At 36.9% G+C, this 23,542-nt stretch overlaps 1 protein-coding gene across 4 annotated transcripts in view; it reads left to right on the top strand.

Moving 5' to 3' along the window:
- The window catches only part of KDM5A (lysine demethylase 5A), a 123,535-nt gene that overhangs the window by 62,557 nt on the left and 37,436 nt on the right, over window positions 1-23,542 (top strand). For 3 of the 4 annotated variants that reach the window (XM_073222821.1, XM_073222822.1, XM_017663602.3), the window contains 8 exons: window positions 361-511; window positions 1,856-1,970; window positions 4,285-4,640; window positions 10,204-10,342; window positions 17,613-17,792; window positions 18,418-18,579; window positions 20,041-20,592; window positions 20,969-21,133. In XM_073222821.1, coding sequence (XP_073078922.1) covers window positions 361-511; window positions 1,856-1,970; window positions 4,285-4,640; window positions 10,204-10,342; window positions 17,613-17,792; window positions 18,418-18,579; window positions 20,041-20,592; window positions 20,969-21,133 — 1,820 coding nt within the window. The remainder of the gene's footprint in view (window positions 1-360; window positions 512-1,855; window positions 1,971-4,284; window positions 4,641-10,203; window positions 10,343-17,612; window positions 17,793-18,417; window positions 18,580-20,040; window positions 20,593-20,968; window positions 21,134-23,542) is intronic. The other variant, XM_017663603.3, reaches the window with a different exon arrangement.

Below are 23,542 nucleotides of genomic sequence, written 5' to 3'. Positions count from 1 at the left end.
TATGTGTTTTTTTCCCTCCATTAAGGAAAAATCCTAGGCTTCATGAGATTTGAAACTAACGGGTTGGTTGACTATAGACTTCATTTTCTATTTGAGAATCTTTTCAGTGAAAAAGTTGATGCAAAGTGGGACAGATAGCTAACTAGCAGTAGCTAGATACTTTGAGAAGCCATTGTTGCCAATGGAGTAATAATTGACAAAGAAATTGCCTTATCTGAGAGAAGTTGTCTGTAAGGATTAGGAATAATCACCTGGTAATAAGCTTTTGTTGCACTAGTGAGATTTTCATAGCTGCAGAATATTTTTCAGTGGCTTTTTATGTCTGTGGTCATAGTATATGGCTTTTATTTATTTTTACAGATCTGATTGAATTACGAGTAATGCTGGAAGATGCTGAGGATAGGAAATACCCAGAGAATGATCTCTTTAGAAAACTCAGGGATGCTGTAAAAGAAGCTGAGACCTGTGCATCTGTGGCTCAGCTGCTCCTGAGCAAAAAGCAGAAACACAGGTAAGACCAAGAAGAATTGAATTCTCTAGTGGTTTTCTCTTTTTTTCAGAGTAAAAGCCAGTAATGCCTTAATCTTACCTCCTACTACTACTATCCCTTTCTCGTTCTATTCTGAACTGTCATCCCCTTACAGTTCTTCATACACAGTTAGGCGCATTCCTGCTTAAGCCTTCATACTTGCTTGGAGTTCTGTCTCCTCTGGTATTCTGGTGCTTTGTTCCCCACTTCTTTCAAGTCTTTTTTCAGATGCCATGTTCTCAGAGAGGCCTCCTCTAATATCCCTTTATAAAATTGCATTCTTTTTATTCTTCTTACCTGCTTTATCTCCCATCCCTGTCATCTCCTGATACACTAATTTACTTATATTATTGTCTGTCTCCTCCTTTCTTTCTAACCCTACTGGAATGTATGCTCTTCTCAGAAAAGTGCCCATACACAAAAAATTTTGAATCGGTTTCAAAGGGTTTATTGTCTCCTGATCCAAATTAAAGGTGTAGAATGTCAGGGATTTTTTCCTTTTTTTTCATTGGTTTATTTCTTGTGCTTAGAACAATGCCTGGCATGTAGTAGGTATACAGTAAGTATTTGTAAATAAATAAATGATACTACAGGCTGAAGGCAGGTGGCAGCAAAGAGTGACCTTGATGGGTGCAGGGGAGGGTGTTGTGAAGGAGTGTAGAAGTATATGTCCTTGATGTGATATGATTTCCTGTGTTAAGTTCGATGTGGTATTGTTTCATATTCATTCCAACACGTTCCTTGTATCTGGATGGCTTTTTCTATAGCAGTTCACACTGGGTTTTAAATTACTTTGTATACTTTTATCTACCATTTTATCAGATAACCTTTCTTAGAAACATTGATCAGGAAATCTTCACCTGTCATTGGGTCATTGACCCTCTAGGAGAACTTGGCAAAGCTTGGGGACCCTCTTCTCAGAAAAGTGCCCATACACAAAAAATTTTGAATCGGTTTCAAAGGGTTTATTGTCTCCTGATCCAAATTAAAGGCCCTTATTATTCCACATTGTTAAACTTCTTGAGGTAGGAGATTGAGTTTTATCAATGAACTTAGTATTTTACTGTGAGGAATTTATTGAATGTTTGAAATGTTTAATAGTTCTAAGATTGGAGGAACTGTGTAACTTGGAGAGTTAAATCTTTGAGTCATTAACTAAAGAGCTAAAAACCTAATTTGGAAGTGACCACCATTGGAGTGGAATCTCTCGAACACTAGGATTCTGGGATTGCTTGGGTTAGAATTCTAGAGACTAGAAGCCCCTTTGATAACAGAAAGACTGTGAATTGTTCTTACTTACATCTCAATATTATTATTTCACATTAGGCAGAGCCCAGATAGTGGGAGGACTCGGACCAAACTGACAGTAGAAGAATTGAAGGCCTTTGTTCAACAACTTTTTAGTCTTCCATGTGTCATCAGCCAAGCTCGACAAGTAAAGGTGGAGTATTACATTCATTTCATGGGTAATATCTTTTATAGTATGGGCTACTATTTTGGGTAAACAGAATAGTGGTATAGACTAGTATTTTCAGGAAGAGTCACGAGGTCCATATCATTTAAATCTTTCTCGGGTGTTGTATTAACAATTTTACTCTGGACAAGGTTCCTTTGGCGTTTCATGTTTGTATATGGCCCCCTCTAGTGTCCAGAAGCTCTATTCTGGAGCTGCTCAGCCCCTGAAGCAATGTCAGGGGTCGCAGGGGAGTGGTACTGGGGGTAGGAAAGAACTGTTCCCCGCCTCCTGGCTCCTGTGCCTGTCTCCACTGCCTGAGCCAGTGGGCCGGTCACACAGGTATGTTTTTGTCCCAGAGCAGCCAGATATGGATCCCTGCTTTCCACAAGCGGCCGGAATCCCAGTCTCCCCAGGAACTCTGCCTGTATTAACTTTCCAACCCGGTAGTCATGCGAGTCTCATGAAAGCACCATGAAATGTAGGTTTGTGCTCCCTAGACTAGTATTTTGTTCTGTTTCTTTTCTTACATAAGTGCTTCTACTTAAGGTTATTTTAGTTGGCAGGAAGAATCTCTTGGTTTCATTCTTAGCCTTCAGTTCCCCCTTTACAATTCTGGAACTAATGTTAGTTTATAATTCCTTTTTTCTGTATAAATTTTAGGCCAGACCCCTATTTAACATAGATGTAATTGAAATGCAAGAAATCAGTTAAAAGAATCTGAATGTATCAATGAGTTACTAGTTCATGAGCTTTTAAAAATGCAGACCTCTGAAATTACCAGGGCCCTGGTGGCTTAATGAATATGTAAAATCTCAAAAGTATGTATCAAATATATTAATCTGCATAGTTTGTGATTTTTTGATAGTTTGTGATATGTTTTTATGATTTGACTGTGGGTAGGGTATCTAAAATGTTTTTTTTTATCAGGGTTATCAGCTTGTGGAATCTAGCATCATTTTTGTCTTACTCCTTGTCATAAGAGTGTTTTGATAGTTGACTATGCTTTCCTTCCTCAGAGACTTCCTTCTCTAAACATCAGTGACAACACACTCTCCAGTTTTCTTAGCTCATTCACAATTCCTTTTCTTTAGTCATCTTTGCTGTTTGTTTTCTCCTTGACTTGATTTCTAAGTGATGGAGTATATTAGGAGTCTAAGCCCCTTATCTACCTTAAGTCCTGACGACTTCTTTTTTGCTCAGTGACATTCAATATCACTTATATCCTGTTGGTTCTCAAATCTCCACCTCTAACTGCCTTTCTTCTTTTCTTGCAGACTTGTATATCCAGTTGCATAGTCTGCATTTCCCTTTGGCAGCCTAAAAGGCATTTTAAAAGCCCTTTAGTAAATCAAAATCCTCAGTTCATTTCCTTTATACCTTATATCCAGTCACTAGTGCTCTCCACAGTGTATCCCAAAGTGAACCATTTGTCATCATCTCCGTTGCTTAAACTATGCCCTAAACCACTAGAATCTGACCTTAGATTACTGCAGCAGCCTCTTCACTGGTCTCCCTTCTTCTGCTCTTGTCCCTGACAGTTTATTTTTCATTTAGTAGCCAGAGTCATCATGTAAAATATAAATCAAATCATACCACCTCCCTGTTGTTAAAATCATCCAGTGGTTCCCCAGAGTCATTAGAATGAAATGCAAGCTCATCATCTGTAAGTCACTATGTAATCTGACCTCTGCCTATTCTTTAACTACATTTTTTTCCTCATCCACTTTGCTCCTCGGAGCAAGATAACAAGCTCATTCCTCTTCAAAAGTTTTTGCAATTGTTTGCCCTGCCTTAACTGCTCTTCCTTGAGATCTTGTGGTTCCTATTTCTGTCTCCTCATATTAGTTTTAGTTCATCTATCTTCCATGACTATTGCAAAGCAATATTTTACTTTGTGACCTCTGGTCATTCTTTATTGTGTTGTCCTATTTTGTTTTCATAGCTGAAACATTTAACTCATGTATTCAGTATCTGGCAACTTATATTAAATTCCATGTTTCTTGAATATAAGAACTTTGTATGTTTTGTTTAATGCTGTAAGCCTAGGACAGCACCTGCATCTGAATCAGCAGTCATTAAATATTCTTTGAATGAATTAATCATATCTTAAAAGTAGGATTAGGTAAGTAAGTATAGAGAAGCATATTTATACCTGTAAGTATGATACTTATTTGATGTTATGATGGTGAGATTATTAGATGGTCTAGAATTTGATAGTTTGCCTGAACTATGTCTAGTTTTTACTCATTTTGTATCTTCTAAATTTCTGTTTTTACTTTTATTCTTTTGACCTTTTCAGAATCTGCTGGATGATGTGGAAGAGTTTCATGAACGTGCTCAAGGGGCCATGATGGATGAAACCCCAGATTCTTCCAAACTCCAGGTGTTGATAGACATGGGCTCTAGTCTCTATGTGGAACTGCCTGAATTAGCCCGACTGAAGCAAGAGCTACAGCAGGCTCGATGGTTAGATGAAGTAAGACTAACCCTATCAGATTCACAACAAGTCACTTTGGATGTGATGAAGAAATTGATAGATTCTGGGGTGGGGTTGGCACCCCACCATGCTGTGGAGAAAGCAATGGCTGAACTACAGGAGCTCCTTACAGTTTCTGAGCGATGGGAAGAAAAGGCAAAAGTTTGCCTACAGGCAAGGTAAATACATATTGGTGACTTGCCTTTTTAATAGCTAAGTCAGGGAGTAGAAGGGGAGAGAATAACGGTCTATTTCATTAAATATTTAGATGTCTTGTGCCTTCCTTGACCAGTCCTTAAGTTATCACATACTATGTGCACATTGTGTGCAGAGTACTTTGTTAGGCAGTTTCTAAGTGATAGAAAGTAGTACTTTGTTTAGAGCATTCCATTACTAAACTAAGGAGCTAAGAAATACAAAGCCCATTGTAGTATGTTATTGTTAACTGAGAGGAACAGAAAAATGCTATAGGAATTCAAGAGGAGGAGAGATGATTGTTAGCTTAGATGGTCAAAAGAGAAACTTGAGAGAAAAGTAAGAACTTGGGTGGATCCTTGAAAAATGAGTAGGATTAAAGTGGAAGGGGATGTAAGAGAAATATCATTAGCTAAGTTTAAGGAATACATAGGGTGTGTTCAGGTGGCAGAAGTTAAATGGGCTCTTTTAGAGTGGAGGAATTATGCAGGAAAATAGTGGGAGATAATTTTATCAGACATGAGTATGTTAAGCAGCTTCTTTAGCATTGGTGCCCCATTGGATTTGTGAGATTTAAGTAAACCACTCGTGGTTTGACCATATATCACCTATTTTTTTTCATCAAAGTATTTCTTATATTTACATAGTATCTATTGTGAGGATGTGGAAACGGGTAATTAAAGAGAGAGATCACATAGTTACTAAATAACAGCTGAAACTTAAAGCCTTTCCCACTTCATTCCAAAGTCTCCATGTACTTACCTATTTAGCCAGCCACTTATTTTGGATGCATTTGATTGGAGGAGCCTTAGATGATTTAATCAGCTGCCTCTTGAGCCAAGGCTCCATGTATTCTGGGTATTTTGCTGTTCAGGTGCCCTTGAGAATATGTGCTAAAATTTATCATAACTTTTCCTATGTGAAACATTCAAATTACTCTGTGTCTTTAGAGTCATGACAGTTCCAGGAGGTGGGAGGATATTAAAAGGGAATAAGCTGACTAATTGTGGAATGCAAAGCTATACCTGATGAGCTGACCATAGTCTACCAAATGAAATTTTATTGGTAGTAGTATCTGAAAATTCCTTTCCCCACTTCCCTGTTTCAGTCACCAAGTTTTGGTGATTTGCCTCAAAAATGTCTTTCTCATCTATCTTCCTCATCTCCATTGTCACTGACCTAGTTACAGTACTCTGTATTTTCCCCTGATCTTTGCAGTTTGGTACTTACAGTTTGGTATTATGCTAATACATAGCACACATAATTTTGAGGTGCTATGGAGACAATTGGGAAAAAGACTCATGAGGTTCCTGCTCTAAAATAGAGCCAACATTCTGGATTCCAGTGGGAAGAGACAGGTGAATAAGTGAATGAATGAATGAATTTCAGATAATTAGTTTAATGAAGAAAATAAAATGGATTTTAAAAAAATAGAGGAGGATAGGGTGGGTGGGATAGTGGGAAGTAGAATGTAACCTTTTCTAATTATTGCCAAAGTCATTTTTCTGTAGCACATCCTTAATCTTACTCTATTTAGAATTAGCACATCCTAATTCTAATATCTTAGAAAAAAATAGATAAAGAAGAGATAAAGCATTGGTTAACTACTGACTATTCTTTTCTTGATCTCTTCCTTTGGCCTTCTCTGCTTCTTAAGTAATGGCTTTTCTTAAGATTCTGCCCTAGATCACTTCTCATTCTGTACATCTCCCTGGAAATTTTATCTAATTTCTGGGCTCCATTACCATCTTCACACTAACTCCAAATTCTCATCTATAACATAGATTTTTTCTTAGATACCGTCTGCCTATTAGATAATTCCATTTGCTATCCCATCAGTACCTTAAATTCTCCATACCGAAAATTTAATTCATTAACTCCTTCCTGTAATCTTTCCCTTTGTTCCTTTTTTCTTTAATTTTTACCATCTTTCACTCATCTAAACAAGCCAGTACTTTGGAAATCAACTTTGACCCCCCATCAATTTCCTCTCAAAGTCAGTTAATTACCCTCAAAGTCAGTTAATTACCAAGTCATGCTGATATTTCCTCAATATTTCTTACTTTGATTCTTTTCTTTGAGCTGGTGTCGTAGTTAACCTACAGCTGACAGTAGATCACAGCAGCAGGTTCTAATCCATTCTCCACACTGCAGCTGGTATCTTCGTAAGTACAGGTGTGACTGTTTGACTCCCTTGTTTAAATACCTTTGCTTTTTCCATTCCTCTTGGCATGAAGTTCCTTAAGCTGATTTTTTAGGGCCATCTGTAATCTGGCTCCTTGTTTAAATATCTGCCCTCATCCCTTGCCATTTTTCTTTTGAATTGTATGTTCGAGACATAGTGATTTTCTGCTCTTGGTTCCTCAGATATGTCGTGTTCATTCTTGTCTCTGGACTTTTGCACATGTTTATTTGTTGAGCTGTGGAACACTTCCCCTCTGCCCACCCACTGTGATGCACCTCTACCACCCCTAACCTTCCTCTGGCCCCAGCTTTCCTGAACAAGTCCTATTCAAAAGGGATAAAAAAGCTTAGAGGTTACCTCTGGGAAGACTTCCTTAATCTGCTAAGTCAAGTAGGTCCTCCTACGAGATATTCTGATAGCATCTTTACTTTCCTTCATCATTACACTTAATGGTGCATCATAACTCATTAGTAATAATCCCTCTCTCCACACCAAAATTAAAAAGTTTCATGAGGTAAGGACTCAATCAGTCCTTCCATTAATAATCTCCAGGACCTAGCACAGTGCCTGTACACAGTAGGGTTCATGAATGATGAAACCATCCCACTGTTAGGAGCTTCCCATTGCTTGCATTGTGAATTTCATGGCTCCCAAGATATCTTGATCTGTGTGCATCTTTCTTTCCTGACAAATTCCCTTACTTCTTGCTCTTACAACTCTTGACCTCACCTTCCATCCTCATACCACCTGCCATCTTAAATTGGATTTTTTTTTTTTTTTGAGAGGGCATCTCTCATATTTATTGATCATATGGTTCTGTATAGGGGACTCAATGCACAATCGTTAATCAACCCCAAGCCTAATTCTCAACAGTCTCCAAATTTCTGAAGCATAACGAACAAGTTTTTACATGGTGAACAAGTTCTTACATAGTGAATAAGTTCTTACATGGTGAACAGTGCAAGGGCAGTCATCACAGAAACTTTCAGTTTTGATCACACATCATTAACTATAAACAATCAGGTCAATTATGATTATTTGTTTGATTTTTATACTTGATTTATATGTGAATCCCATATTTCTCCCTTATTATTATTATATATATATATTTTTTAATAAAATGCTGAAGTGGTAGGTAGATGCAAGATAAAGGTAGAAAACATAGTTTAGTGCTGTAAGAGGGCAAATGTACATGATCAGGTGTGTGCCTATAGACCAAGTATTAATCCAAGCTAGACAAGGGCAACAAAACATCCACGGATGCAGAAGATTTCTCTCAAAACAGGGGGGGTGAGGTTGTAAGCCTCACCTCTGTTGATCCCCAGTTTCTCACCTGATGGCCCCCCTGCGACTGTGCCTGTCTTAGGTTGTTCCTCCCTTGAGGAATATTACCCGTCTCTGGCTAACCAGTCATCTTCCGGGGCCATACAGGGAAATGTAAAGTTGGCAAGTGAGAGAGAAGCAATATTGTTTGAAAAGGTTAGCTTTTTACTTCTTTGCAGGTTTATGCCCTGTGGCTTCTATGCCCAGCATTTGTCTTGAGGTATCTTTACCACTTGGAAGAATTATGATACTCGGTAATTTCGATATGAGGCACGAATTCTACTTACGGGTTGTAATTATGAAGGAAGAAGAGAAGATATAGAAGTAGCAGACGGAAGAAAACATGGGAAGATTATTTCTTTGACATATCTTCTCGTAGTGTAACATAAGCTTGTATAGGTTTTAAATTACTAATTAAATTGCGTGCACACATTAACATAATAGGAATACAGCTACATAACCAAAGCAGACCTACAATTACCAGCCATATCCAGTGAAACCAAGAAAACCAGTTAGGCACCCTAGGCATTTGTGAAAACTTATCAATGATATGATGGATATTGTCTAACTGAATTTGAATATTTTGAGAAAAATCAGACAGAACAACACATTCCTGGGAACTGTTCACATCCCATATGTTCTTTTAACAGTAGATAGTCTATAGTCGCAAGATTTTGGAGCGCTGCAACTTGCACTTCTCCTAATTCTTGGTTGAGTTCCGACAGTATAGATCCAGTCAAATTTGTTGTTTTACTGTATGCACAGGCCAGCTTAGATATCTCCTTCTTCATTCCAATGGCAAGTCCAGGAACTGGTGGGATGAATGCAGCTACAACTGCAACAGCACCAGGATCTTTGTTGAGTTTTTTGATGATCATCTTCTGGAATGACTCTTCCAGAGAATGTTGATGTTGGAATTTCTTCTTCATATCGTATCTTAATTCATTTTCTGGGTAGCCAAATTAGGCTTTGATCCTCTGTATAAACATAAACAAACCCTATGCCCACACTTTGATATGCCCTTTATACCATTGTGAGGAACTTACTGGAGATCACCACACAGGAACTGCTTTTTTTTTTTTTAAGAGAAAGGAATATTATCAGAAAAATGTACTTCTATAGCTGATCATCTGACACCCTTTAAAAGATCAAAATTAAGGATATTTAAAGCATGCATTAATTGGTGATTTGCAGTTAGTTTTATCCTATCAGGGAGTAATCCCCCTTTTCTTTCTTTTTTTTTTTATCATTAATCTACAATTATATGAAGAATATTATGTTTACTAGGCTCTCCCCTATACCAGGTTCCCCCCACAAACCCCCTTACAGTCACTGTCCATCAGCATAGCAAAATGTTGTATAATCACTATTTGTCTTCTCTGTGTGGATTATCAAGTCTTTTTTAAATGTTTCTCCATGTCTTTTTAATTATATTCCTATTTTTTCTTTAACCTTTCACTTGACAAAAATCACACTTTGTTAAGGCCTAGCTCAAGCCCTTCTCAACTCTGAGGCAGAATTATTTAGTCCCCAGTACATTTTTTGTATTCTGATTAGTTGTGGATAAGGTCTGTGTTCTACTCATCTTTATATAACTCAGTGTTAATGAATGTAGTTTGGTTAAATGTGCATAGTCAACATTAATGGATTAATGAATTTTTACATTGCTGTGTAACGTGTCTGACAATTTCAGATACTGCACAGAGGCATTGTAGAATAGTGAGAAAAGCACCAAAGTAGAGGCAGTTCCGTGGCATGAGAAGAGCATGGGATCTGAGACTCATGCTGAGTCAATATTTTAGGTGTGCATTTTACTACATTAAATCACTTTGGGGAAAATAATCTTTGAACTAAAGTTTTCTTATCTGTAAAATGGAAATAAATAGCTGCTTTGCCTGCCTTATAGGATTGTGCTAAGAATTCAGTGAAATCATATATATATGAAAATTCTCTACATATTGTAAAATGTTACCAAAATGTTGGTAGCAATTTGATTTTTCCTCATGCATCTAGATGCCCTGTTTTTGTGGTTTTTTTAGACCACGGCACAGCGTGGCAAGTTTAGAAAGCATTGTGAATGAAGCTAAGAACATTCCAGCTTTTCTACCCAATGTGTTGGCCCTGAAAGAAGCCTTACAAAAGGCTCGAGAGTGGACCTCTAAGGTGGAAGCTATTCAGGTAAGAAGGAGCTGTTTAAATTGTCCTGACATTCAGATAATGCTATCTCACATATCAATCTTGTAAACCTTTAGTTCTTCAGAATATATTAGCCATAGTAAAATAATTGTAGTACTTAAAATTCACTTCTTCTATCTGATTTTATAATTCAAAATAAATATTACCTATTTAAATATTACTTGTTTCTATTGACTCCCTACTATGAAAGATGATGGGATTAGCTATTTATTTAACTCTCAGTGGTAGTAGGAATTTTTTTTCCCTGCTATATTCCTTGAGTCTTTTCCATATGCATGAATTACTTTTAAAATGAGGCAGAAAAAGAAAATGAAATGAACATTTACTGAACACCACAATACCCATGGTACTATCTAGTTGTTTGGGATCATAAGTGTAAAGGAAATATGTAAAGATAGAGCTCAGGCCCTTAAAATAGCATATTCTGTAGTTGAAATAATTTAATTCAAAATAGACTGAAATAAGTATTAGAGTCTAAGTATACTTAAATACATAGTATTTCTTCTGAATTATAAAGACCATTAAGCAGCATTTTATAGTATTCAGTATATAAATACTCTTTATTATAGAACCATACCCAAAGGAAAAGGAAATCCAGCTCTCTCCCTAACTGCTGTCCCAGAAAGAATATATCCTGGATGGCAAGTTCTAGTGACTTCTGTTTAACTTTTTTGTCAGTTGACTTTTTATGGGACCTGCTTAACTGCCATCTATCTATGGTAGATTTTTAAAAATTATCTCTTTTTATCAGGAAACCCCTGTTTGTTTCATCTGTGACCTATTTCAGGCAGTTGGTTGTCCTTAAATGTCTAATAATCCTTATTTGGATATTTATTTATGATTGAAGGACTAAGTTGGCAAGTATGGATAGTTGTCATATGTTTTCTCTGTAATTTTGAGGGACTTTTTCTCCACCAAGCCCTTCCCTTTAGTGGGAGGACTGACTCGCAGGCTGTAAGTAAGTGGACAGTTTCTGTGGACAGGCTAACACTTATTTAGGATATATACCTTTGGGGCAGGCTACATCTGGGCTTAGCCAGCAAGTATTCTGTAGTTACATGGCTATAGTTGGGCACAAGAGGGAGTAGTAGTAAATAGGGGATTTCTTGACTCCATCTGTATTTGAGTTCTCTTTCCTCTTCCAATTAGCTGTCTATTCTTATCCTAGTACCATAGGGATTTAATTAGACCATTATAATACTTACAGGGCTAGAGTCTTTCTGTTACTCTTTTTAAAAATTCACTTGTTTCTTGCCTATTTATTTTCCCACATGTTTCAATGTAACTTTGAAAATAAATTTCTAGGCAGGTGGGTGAATGAATATATGGGAAAAACCTTTTATGGGCACACCTCGTTTTATTATGCTTCCTGTTGTTGCACTGTAGTTTTTACAGATGGAAGGTCTGTGGTGATCCTACATTGAACAAGTCTCCTGGTGTCTTTTTCCAACAGCATTTGCTCACTTAGTGTTTCTGTGTCACATTTTGGTAATTCTTGAACCTTTTCACTGTATTTGTTAATGGTGATCCGTGATCTATGATTGCTTACTTTACTATTGCAGTTGCTTTGGGGCACCACAAACTGCACCTATATAAGACAGTGAACTTGATTAATAAATATTGTGTGTGTTCTGACTGCTGCACTGACAGGCTGTTCCCCCCATCTCTCACCCTTGGCCTCCCTGTTCTCAGACAACGATACTGAAATTAGGCCAGTTAATAACCCTATGATGGCCTGTAAATGTTCAGGTGAAAGAAGAGTCACATGTCTCTCACTTTAAATCAAAAGCAAAAATGATGTAGCTCGGTGAGGAAGACATGTCAAAAGCCTAGAGAAGCTTAAAGCTAGGCCTCTTGCTACTGTTAGCCAACCTGTGAATGCAAAGGAAAAGTTCTTGAAGGAAATTTAAAGTGCTACTCCAGCGAACATATGAATGATAAGAAAGCAAATCAGCCTTACTGCTGATAAAAAGTTTTAGTGTCTGGATAGATGAAAACAGCTACAACATTTCCATCAGTCAAAGCCTAATCTGGAGCAAGGCCCTAATTCTATTCAATTCTGTGAAGGCCAAGAGAGGTGAGGAAGCTGCAGAAAAAAAGTTTGAAGCTAGCAGAGGCTAGTTGGTGAGGTTTAAGAAAAGAAACCATCTTTATAACCTGGAAGTACATGAAGCAGCAGTTGATGTAGAAGCCACAGCAAGTCATCTACAAGATCTAGCTAAGTTAAGTAATGAAGGTGGCTACACTGAACAACAGATTTTCCGTGTAGATGAAACAGACTTCCATTGGAAGAAGATGCCATCTACATCAATGACTGGCTTCAAAGGACTGTCACACTCTCTTGTTTGGGGCTAATGTAGCTGGTGACATTAGGTTAAAGTCAGTGTTTGTCATTCTGGGAATCCTAGGGCCCTTAAAAATTATGCTGAATCTACTCTGTTTGTGCTCTGTAAATGAAACAATGCTTGGATGACAGCACATTTGTTTACAACATGGTTTACTGAATATTTGAAGCACCCACTATTGAGGTCTATTGCTCAGAAAAAAAGATTCCTTTAAAAATGCTACTTCTCATTAACAGTGTACCTGGTCACCCAAGAGCTCTGATGGCGATGTACAATCAGATTAATGTTTTAATGCCTTCTCACACAACATCTGTTCTTCTAGGCTATGGATCAAGGAGTAATTTCAACTTTCAAGATTATTTAAGAACTACATTTCATAAGGGTATAACTGCTATAGATAGTGATTCCCCTGATGGATCTGGGCAAAGTCAATTGAAGATTTTCTAGAAAGGACTCACCATTCTAGATGCTACGAAACATATTTGTGATTCATGGGAAGATGTCACAATATTAACATTAACAACTTTAGAAGAAGTTGACTCCAGCCCTCACGGATGACTTTGAGGGGTTCAAGACTTCCATGGAGGAAGTGACTGCAGATGTGATGGAAATAGCAAGAGAACCAGAATTAGAAGTGGAGCCTGGAGATGTGACTTAATTGTTGCAATCTCATGATAAATCTTGAACAGATGAGTTGCTTCTTATGGACGAACAAAGAAAGTTTCTTGAGATGGAAGCTACTGGTGAAGATGCTGTGAAGATTGTTGACAAGAAAGGAGTTAGAATATGACATAACTTAGTTGACAAAGCAGTGGCAGGGTTTGAGAGGATTGATTCCAATTTTGAAAGAAGTGCTTTGGTTTAAGTGGTATCAAACAGCATTGCATGCTACCAAGAAATTATTCATGAAAAGAAGAGTCAGTTCAAGAAATAAATGCTGGTGAGGATGTGGAGAAATGGGAACTCTCTTACACTGTTGGTAGGAATGTAAATTGGTGCAACCACTGTGGAAAGCAATATGGAGGTTCTTCATAAAGTCAAAAATAGAAATATAATTTGACCTAGTAATTCCACTCCTAGGAATTCACCCAAAGAAAACAAGATCCCAGATTCAAAAAGACATGTGCATCCCTATATTTATCACTACACTATTTGCAAGAGCAAGATGTGGAATCAACCTAAGTGTTCATCAGTAGATGAATGAATAAAGAAGAAGTGGTACATATACACAATGGATTATTATTCAGCCATAAAAAGAAAAGAAATCCTCCCATTTGCAACAACCTATATGGAACTGGAGGATATTATGCTCAGTGAAATAAGCTAAGCAGAGAAAGACAAATACCAAATGATTTCACTTATTTGTGGAGTATAAAAAACAAAGCAAAACAGAAGTAACAGAATAGACACTGAGAAGGGACTAGTGGTTACCAAAGGGAAGGGTTTGGGGAGGGTGTTGGAGAACAGGGAAGAGAATAAAGGGGCACAATAATAAATAATCACAATATACGTTGGTTATGGGAAAAGTAGTACAGCCTGGAAAATACAGTTAATGATTCTGTAACATCTTACTATGCTGATGGACAGTGACTGCACTGGAAGGGGTGAGAACTTGATAATATGGCTAAATGTTGACTTATTGTATAGTAGCATTTTTAGAATAAATGTTAAGTTATGTACATTGTTTTTTTTTCTTGGTTATCATTTAATTACATGAGGAACATTATGTTTACTAGGCTCTCCCATTACGAAATCCCCCCCACATACCCCATTACAGTCACTGTCCATCAACATAGTAATGCTATAGAATCACTACTTGTCTTTTCTGTGTTGTACAACCCTCCCCGTGCCCCCCACCCTACATTATGTCTGGTATTAGTAATGCCCCTTTTTTCTTTCCCCTTATCCCTCCCTCCCTTCCCACCCATCCTCCCCAGTCTCTTTCCCTTTGGTAACTGTTAGTACATTCTTGGGTTCTGTGATTCTGCTGATGTTTTGTTCCTTCAGTTTTTTTCTTTGTTCTTACACTCCACAGATGAGTGAAATCATTTGATACTTGTCTTTCTCCACCTGGCTTATTTTACTGAGCATAATACCCTTTAGCTCCATCCATGTTGTTGCAAATGGTAGGACTGGTTTTCTTCTTATGGCTGAATAGTATTCCATTGTGTATATGTACCACATCTTCTTTATCCATTCATCTATTGATGGACACTTAGGTTGCTTCCATTTCTTGGTTATTGTAAATAGTGCTGCGATAAACATAGGGGTGCATATGTCTTCTGCAAACTGGGCTCCTGCATTCGTAGGGTAAATTCCTAGGAGTGGAATTCCTGGGTCAAATGGTATTTGTATTTTGAGTTTTTTGAAGAACCTCCATATTGCTTTCCACAATGGTTGAACTAGTTTACATTCTCACCAGCAGTGTAGGAGGGTTCCCCTTTCTCCACACATCCTCGCCAACATTTGTTGTTTGTCTTTTGGATGGTGGCTATCCTAACTGGTGTGAGGTGCTATCTCATTGTGGTTTTAATTTGCATTTCTCTGATGACAAGCAATGTGGAGCATCTTTTCATGTGTCTGTTGGCCATCTGAATTTCTTCTTTGGAGAACTGTCTGTTCAGATCCTCTGCCCATTTTTTAATTGGATCATTTGCTTTTTGTTTGTTGAGGTGCATGAGCTCTTTATATATTTTGGATGTCAACCCTTTATCGGATCTGTCATTTATGAATATATTCTCCCATACTATAGGATGCCTTTTTGTTCTATTGATGGTGTCCTTTGCTGTACAGAAGTTTTTCAGCTTGATATAATCCCACTTGTTCATTTTTGCTTTTGTTTCCCTTGCCTGGGGAGATATGTTCATGAAGAAGTTGCTCATATTTATGTCCAAGAGATTTTTGCCTATGTTTTTTTCTAAGAGTTTTATGGTCATTGTTTTTTAATGTAATGCTGTTGCACACCTCACATACTACAGTATAGTATAAACTTACCTTTTATATATACTGGGAAACCAAAAAATTCATTTGACTTAACTTTATTGCAATACTTGCTTTATTGCAGTGGTCTGGAACTAAACTTGAAATGTCTGTGACATATGCCTGTCTTGGAATGTCAATATTTAGCCGAGAACACTATCTATGCCTTTTCTTCAGAACCTCTAAATAACAGTGTCATGTGGATATATATAGTTTCTTATAGGAATGGTTATGTGTTCCGTCTGCTAGGTTTATTTAAGGTGTCACTCTGAATTAATTGTCTACAGGACGCCAACAGACTTCATGTGTTGTTGACAAATTTTGGATGGATTACTTGTTAACTGTTTTACCTCCTGCAATGATTGAATTACTTAGTAAATTTAAAGCAAGATATAAGTTATCCAAACAATGTCTTCATTACACAGATACTGAAACATTGTGACTTAGAAGGAAAATACACATTCTCATTAGTGTTTGTATAACATTAGATGGAGGTGGTTGTCAACTAAAATGCTGCTTTGTAGTTGCAAAGATTGTGAAAGACTTTGAAACAGGTAAAAGAGATTATTATAATTGTATGTCCTTTCAATGAAATTCACGTTATCTAGTAAGCCCTCCAGCATATTCTGATTCAATGAGTGTATGCCTTAGGTTTTATTTTTTCTTTTTTATTAAGGTATCATTGATATATACTCTTATAAAGGTTTCACATGAAAAACACTGGTTACTGCATTCACCCATATTATCAAGTTCTCCCCATACCCCACTGAGTCACTGTCCATCAGTGTAGTAAGATGCCACAGAATCACTACTTCTCTTCTCTGTGCTACCCTTTCTTCCCTGTGACCCCCCCTCCACCATGTGTACCAATCATAATACCCCTCAGTTCCCTTCTCCCTCCCTCCCCAACCCCTCCCCTTTGGTAACTGCTAGTCCCTTCTTGGAGTCTGTGAATCTGCTGCTATTGTGTTCCTTCAGTATTCCTTCGTTGTTATACTCCACAAATGAGGGAAATCGTTTGGTACTTGTCTTTCTCCAACTGGCTTATTTCACTGAGCATAATACCCTCTAGTTCCATCCATGTTGTTGCAAATGGTAGGATTCGTTTTCTTCTTATGGCTGAATAATACTCCATTGTGTATATGTACCATACCTTCTTTATCCATTCATCTCTGATGGACACTTAGCTTCCATAACTTGGCTACTGTAAATAGTGCTGCAATAAACATAGAGGTGCATATGTCTTTTTGAATCAGGGATCTTGCTTTCTTCGGGTAAATTACTAGAAGTGGAATTCCTGGATCAAATGTTACTTCTATTTTGAGTTTTTTGAGGAACCTCCATACTGCTTTCCGCAATGGTAGAACTAATTTACATTCCCATCTTTTCTTTGATTAAGCTATTTTGTAACTCTGTCAATTAAAGTAATTGAAGGATGAATGTAATATTCATGAGTAAAATAATGAATGATTTCATTCATTTATTCAAATGAATAAAATAGTAATACAAATGAATTATGTCCAAAGAAAAGCAAATAATTACTCTGTAATGGAACAATTGATTTTTACCCTATAGAAAAGATGATTCCATTGTCCTGTATGATACTCAACATGTGTTTACATCTATTAGTAAGTTCCTCTCCTCATTCCTAATTGCATTTGTATATGCCTGTTCTTTAGATTGTTCTTTGAACTGGTTTTTACATCTTACTGGGTTCCTCATTAATAAAGTAAAAATCTTTGACAACATGAATTTATACAAACTCTTTGTAAAGGCTACTGTAAGCTCTATTAATTCAAAAGATACAGTTAGTTTTAAAGAATAATTTAAAAAATTAACACTAAACTCTTCGTAAGATCTTCTGACAACAGATTGTTAAACTCCATAAGAGAATGCAAATTGTGTGAGAAAGTACTTTGGTTTTTCAGAGTGGCAGCAACTATGCTTACTTGGAGCAGCTGGAGAGCTTATCTGCTAAAGGGCGCCCTATCCCTGTGCGTCTTGATGCATTGCCCCAAGTGGAATCACAGGTAGCAGCGGCCAGAGCATGGAGAGAGCGAACTGGGCGGACCTTTCTTAAGAAGAATTCCAACCATACTTTGTTACAGGTAAAGAGTAGTTTATTTATACACATACGTCCACACCCTCATTAAATATCTAATTTAACACCTACAGATAGCAGTAGTAGTATTGGTGAGGGCTGTTTTCAGTTTACCTGGTCATAGTTATTCATGTGATTTCTAGGGTAATATCAAGTGTTGACCAGAAATCTGGAGCCTTAGGCAGACATATTTCTGGTTCATCTTTGCTGTGTCCAAAAAAAGCAGTCGGCCTAGATCTTATCTCTGTTTTTAATGGACTCTGTCACTGAAAGATACTATTTCTCAGAAGCACAAATTTAAATACTTATTGTTACCCATTTTATGTTGAGTAGTTGAAAGCATAGGCTTTGGAATAAGATAGATTCATGTTTGAGGACTGGCTCCCCAATTGCTAACCCTGTGTCCTTGGGTAAGTTGTTTAATTTCTGAGCCTCAGTTTCCCTTGTTTGTAAAATATGGATAGTACTACCTACTTCAGAGGTTTTTTTGTGAGGATTAAATTAGATGATGTGTATAAAGTCTGTAAGAAAGTGCCTAGGACATGGTGGTTGATCAATAAATGTTTCTTATACTATTGTCAGTTTTAAGGTTTTTTTTAAAACCAGAGCTCTTCTTGGTTTTATTTTTATAGGTCCTGAGTCCCCGGACTGACATTGGTATATATGGAAGTGGTAAAAATAGAAGGAAAAAAGTAAAAGAACTAATAGAAAAAGAAAAAGAAAAGGAGCTGGACCTTGAGCCTCTGAGTGATCTGGAGGAAGGATTGGAGGAAACTAGAGACACAGCCATGGTGGTAAGAAATTATTTGTCTTCAATTTGCTTGGCAAATATAAAACTCTTTGAAGATACTAGCAGATTCACTTTTTACATTGTTAACTAAACTTTTTGTTTTTTGTATACTCTATCATTGGCTGTGTGGTTTTATGTATTTCACATTTAAAAAATATTTAAAGTATGTAATAAGTATGTAATTTTCTGCTCTTGATGTAAAATTGTTTTTTCTATATCTCTTGTTCTTTATTATTGTTTTAATGTTGTCTGATATTCCATCAGATTGTCCATAATTTGCTGAACACTTTTCTGAAATACTGAACATTTGAGTTGTTCCTAAATATTCACTATTATTGATGATAATGACGAATTGAACTTCTTTGCATAGGCTTTTCCTTTTATCAAAGTTTTTTCCTACATTTGACATTTAGGAATGGGATCAGTAACTGGGTTACAATTTAGTAGCATTTTGTGATGCTTAATATTGTTCTTTCCAAGGGAATTGTATCAGCTAACTAGTAACAGCTATAATTTAAAGTATCTCCCTTTTCTTAGTAGCTACCATTCAATAGTATAGTTAGTGATCAGTAAAATATTTGTAGCTAAGGAGAATTATGGGTTTTTTATTTGGAGCATTGAAGATCTGTTAAGATCACTAGGATCCTGACTGAGGAAGTAGAGAGAAAATAAAGATGAGTTTGGGCAGTATGCAGTAGTATGGAGTAGTATTAAGTAACTTGATATGGCTGTTTCTGCCTACAAATAATCTTTTAGTTTGAGGACAAATGGAAATGATGTCTGATAAGAGAGCCTGCCTAACAAGTCAGTTTTGCCTGGAAATTATTTCACAATTATTTCAAAGCTACCAGAGTTTAAAAAGAAAATGTACTGACACTACTCATGATAATTAAATTTTGCTTGCTTTTATTTACTTTTGAATGAGTTACATAAAACCTTGTCATAATTGGTCATCAGGCTTTATTACTCTACTTCTATACAAATTGGAGAGGCATTCTAGAAAGAAAGAAAAATTGGTTTATATAGAACTTACCCAGGGAATGAATTACAAGGGGATGAGGACCTAATATTATTGAGTGTTACCTTGCACCAGGCACCAAGTTAGGCACTTTCAAGTATTACATAATCCTAAAAATGAAGTGAGTTTTCAGAAAACTTGTGCCCCACATTGAAGGTCTGTAAGTACAAGAGCCAGGCTTCAACCCATGTTGCTTGACTTCAGTGCATACTCTTTCTACTGCACCTTACCTAAGAATTCCAAGTGCTCTGATAATGTAAATTGTTAAGCATGATAGCACTTAGCCCATTTCATAGATGAGGAATGTTTTCATGGAAACCGTCAGCCTTTCCAAAAGGGGGGGGATTTTGTGTGTGTGTGTGTGTGTGTCCACACCTCACAGATGGATTTGGTATTTTTGAAGTATTTTTCAGTAACTCCTTTCAATTACATGTTTGTTATGTATAGGTGGCAGTTTTCAAAGAACGGGAACAAAAAGAGATTGAAGCCATGCATTCCCTCAGAGCAGCCAACTTGGCCAAGATGACAATGTTGGACCGCATAGAGGAAGTAAAATTTTGCATTTGCCGCAAGACAGCCAGTGGATTTATGCTACAGTGTGAGCTCTGCAAAGACTGGTTCCATAACAGCTGTGTTCCCCTTCCTAAATCAAGTTCCCAGAAAAAAGGGTCCAGCTGGCAGGCTAAAGAAGTAAAATTCCTTTGCCCTCTTTGCATGCGATCTCGAAGGCCAAGGCTAGAGACTATTCTGTCACTTCTGGTATCCCTTCAGAAGTTGCCTGTACGGTTGCCCGAAGGAGAAGCCCTACAGTGTTTGACAGAACGTGCTATGAGTTGGCAAGATAGAGCACGGCAGGCACTAGCCACAGATGAACTGTCTTCTGCTCTGGCCAAATTGTCTGTGTTGAGTCAGCGTATGGTGGAGCAGGCAGCTCGAGAAAAAACTGAAAAGATCATCAGTGCAGAACTGCAAAAAGCAGCTGCCAATCCAGACTTACAGGCAAGTTTAGGATTTTCTTTCTTTTTCTCTTTCATTGGATGATATTTGTCAGTGTATAAATAGTAAATCAAATCTATCTTAATACTAGTTGATTAGGAAAACAACAGTAACTTTCTAGCAACTGTTTATCCATAATGTCATCTTCATAAACACACAGGATTTTCTTTGGATAAATACATAGATCATTTTAGTGAAATACTACCTGGAAATATCATTCAGGTGGACTTAGCATCATAATCAAATAACCTGATCTGTACTAACTGTTGAACTCTGTTAGCCACTCTGCAAGTTCATTACATTTTGATGGCCTTAAGTACATATTATTTACTATTATTTAGTATGTCTCTGTTCATCTTGGAATTGTTTGTTGTTTTAGGGACATTTACCTAGTTTCCAACAGTCTGCTTTTAACCGGGTGGCAAGCAGTGTATCTTCTTCTCCTCGACAAACAATGGATTATGATGATGAAGAAACAGATTCTGATGAAGACATCCGGGAGACATATGGCTATGACATGAAGGTGATTACACGGACAGGCTGTGTGGGTACATACTTGATTACTTTGGTTTGTTTAAAAAGCTGCTGAACACTTATGTTTGAGGCCTGAAGGTGAAAGAGACAGCTAGTCATCTATATATCCTGCGTTTATGGTGACAGCATTTTTTCAAAGCTCAAAAAAAAAAAAATATTGATAAAAAAATTGTATTTTAAAAGATGGAATTTAAAAAAATGTTTAGTTTCCTTACCATACTGTAACTCCTCATGGCTTAGAGGGACTAGGAGAAATATCCATTTAGGTCACTGAAAGCTTTGGTGGCTGTTTTCAGAACTTTTTCTATGGTTGTTAAAAATCTGTATAATTTCGTTAATCCCATTCTAGCTGTGCTTTGAGTCTTCTGCTCTACTCTCTCGTCTGGATGGTGCTTGGTAGAATGTCATACTCAGAGATGGATAATACTTGGGCCCATCGTTTGAATTTGCAGAGTTAAAGCTGCAGTTAGAACAATTATTTGCCCTCAAAATGATTATTTTGATACTGACACTACACTGGTGATGAAGAGAATGTTTTGGCAAGTTTGTTTTGCATTGGATCCTGTTAGTCTTTTAGTATTTCTTGTCAGGCCCAAATCCTTTGTCTTTTACCTTGTAATAACATCATGGTCCAGGCAGGGACTGCCAGGTTATAGTTAAGCCATTTATGTGTTATTCTGTTTTATGTTACTTTTTGTTGATTTTTTGTTTGTTTAGAATCTGTGCTTGTAACCAGGAAATTTGTATTTTGATGTATGAGAAATTGGGAGTGTGTTTTTTTCCCCTATCCCTTAACTATTTTTTGTCTTTTTAATGCACAGATCAGATAGGGAAGCTCATCTTTAGAGCATGAATACAATCAGCATTAAAACTCCCAGAGTATAAAATTAAACCATCCATCATAGATGCTTGTAAGTTATCTGTTGGAAAATAATTTCCTCCAGATAAAAGTGGATCTGGGGTATGTGTTAATGAGGGAATTCTTAGTTATTACGAACTAAAGACTGGAGAAAAGTTGAAACTTGTATTAGCCTGTTAAAATAAGGTTCTGAGCACCTTGTTGCCCCAAAATTAATGATCACTTTTGTTTATAAAGTTGTATAGGAAGAATGACTAGGAGCAGTGAAAGGGAATGCAGCCTATGCCACGTGTAAATTAGCTAATACTAGAACTGCTTATTTACGGTAGCATAGAGGCCTCTGATACTTGTGTTACATTGCTAGTACATTAAGTGTACTATTCTAAACTTGCTAAACAGGATAGACTTTGCTTGGAAGCGGATTGATAACCTGTGAAAACAAAGCATCACAACTATTATACGATCTCAAGGCTAGGGTTCAGATGTGGTTTAATATGGTTGTATGGAGTAGTCCTTTTTGGAAAATGTATTTGGGAGTGTAGTTTACATTCTCTTATTTGGTAAGAGGTATTGGCAGGATAGAAATGTAAAATTAAGGATTTTATCATTTTAATAATATATTTGAGAGCTCAGAAGAGTAGAAGAATGGTGACAAGACTTAATGGAAATTTAAGGTCAAAGTTACCTTGATGTAGGTATCTTTCTTTGCATTAAAAAAAATTATACTAGATCATTTCCCAATAGAGCGAGCCACTTACTGTGTAATTTTTATTTGCCAGTTTATCTGCAGTTGGCTTGGTGATTTTTCCCTTTGCATACTGTCCTCTGATTATTACCATTAATTAATCCATCCTTAAAACAGTGCATTTAATATCTTTGCTTGAGGAAGAGGTTTCTGTTGGTTTAGGAAGAAGAGTAGGTAGTCACATAGAAAAATTAAGTCAGTCATTTGATCATAGTTATAGCATTTACATGTTTAAAACAAATGGTTTGTGCTTTGTATTGTTTACTTCATTTTACATATAATATCCTGTCATCAGTTGTCTAACCCCATACACAAAAGTAAATTCAAAATGGATCAAACACCTGAATGTAAGTCATGAAGCCATAAAACCCTTAGAAAAAAACATAGGCAAAAATCTCTTGGACATAAACATTATCAACTTCTTCATGAACATATCTGTCCAGGCAAGGGAAACAAAAGCAAAAATGAACAAGTGGGACTATATCAAAGTAAAAAGCTTCTGTACAACAAAGGACACCATTAGTAGAACAAAAAAACTACCTACAGTATGGGGGAATATATTCATAAATGACAGATCTGATAAAGGGTTGACATCCAAAATACATAAAGAGCTCATGCACCTCAACAAACAAAAAGCAAATGATCCAATTAAAAAATGGGCAGAGGATCTGAACAGACAGTTCTCCAAAGAAGAAATTCGGATGGCCAACAGGCACATGAAAAGATGCTCCACATCGCTAATCATCAGAGAAATACAAATTAAAACCACAATGAGATATCACCTCACACCAGTTAGGATGGCCACCATCCAAAAG

The sequence above is a fragment of the Manis javanica genome, chromosome 15 (genome assembly GCF_040802235.1).
Source record: "Manis javanica isolate MJ-LG chromosome 15, MJ_LKY, whole genome shotgun sequence".
Lineage (NCBI taxonomy): Eukaryota > Metazoa > Chordata > Mammalia > Pholidota > Manidae > Manis > Manis javanica.
This window is presented reverse-complemented; position numbering and strand designations above follow the sequence as displayed.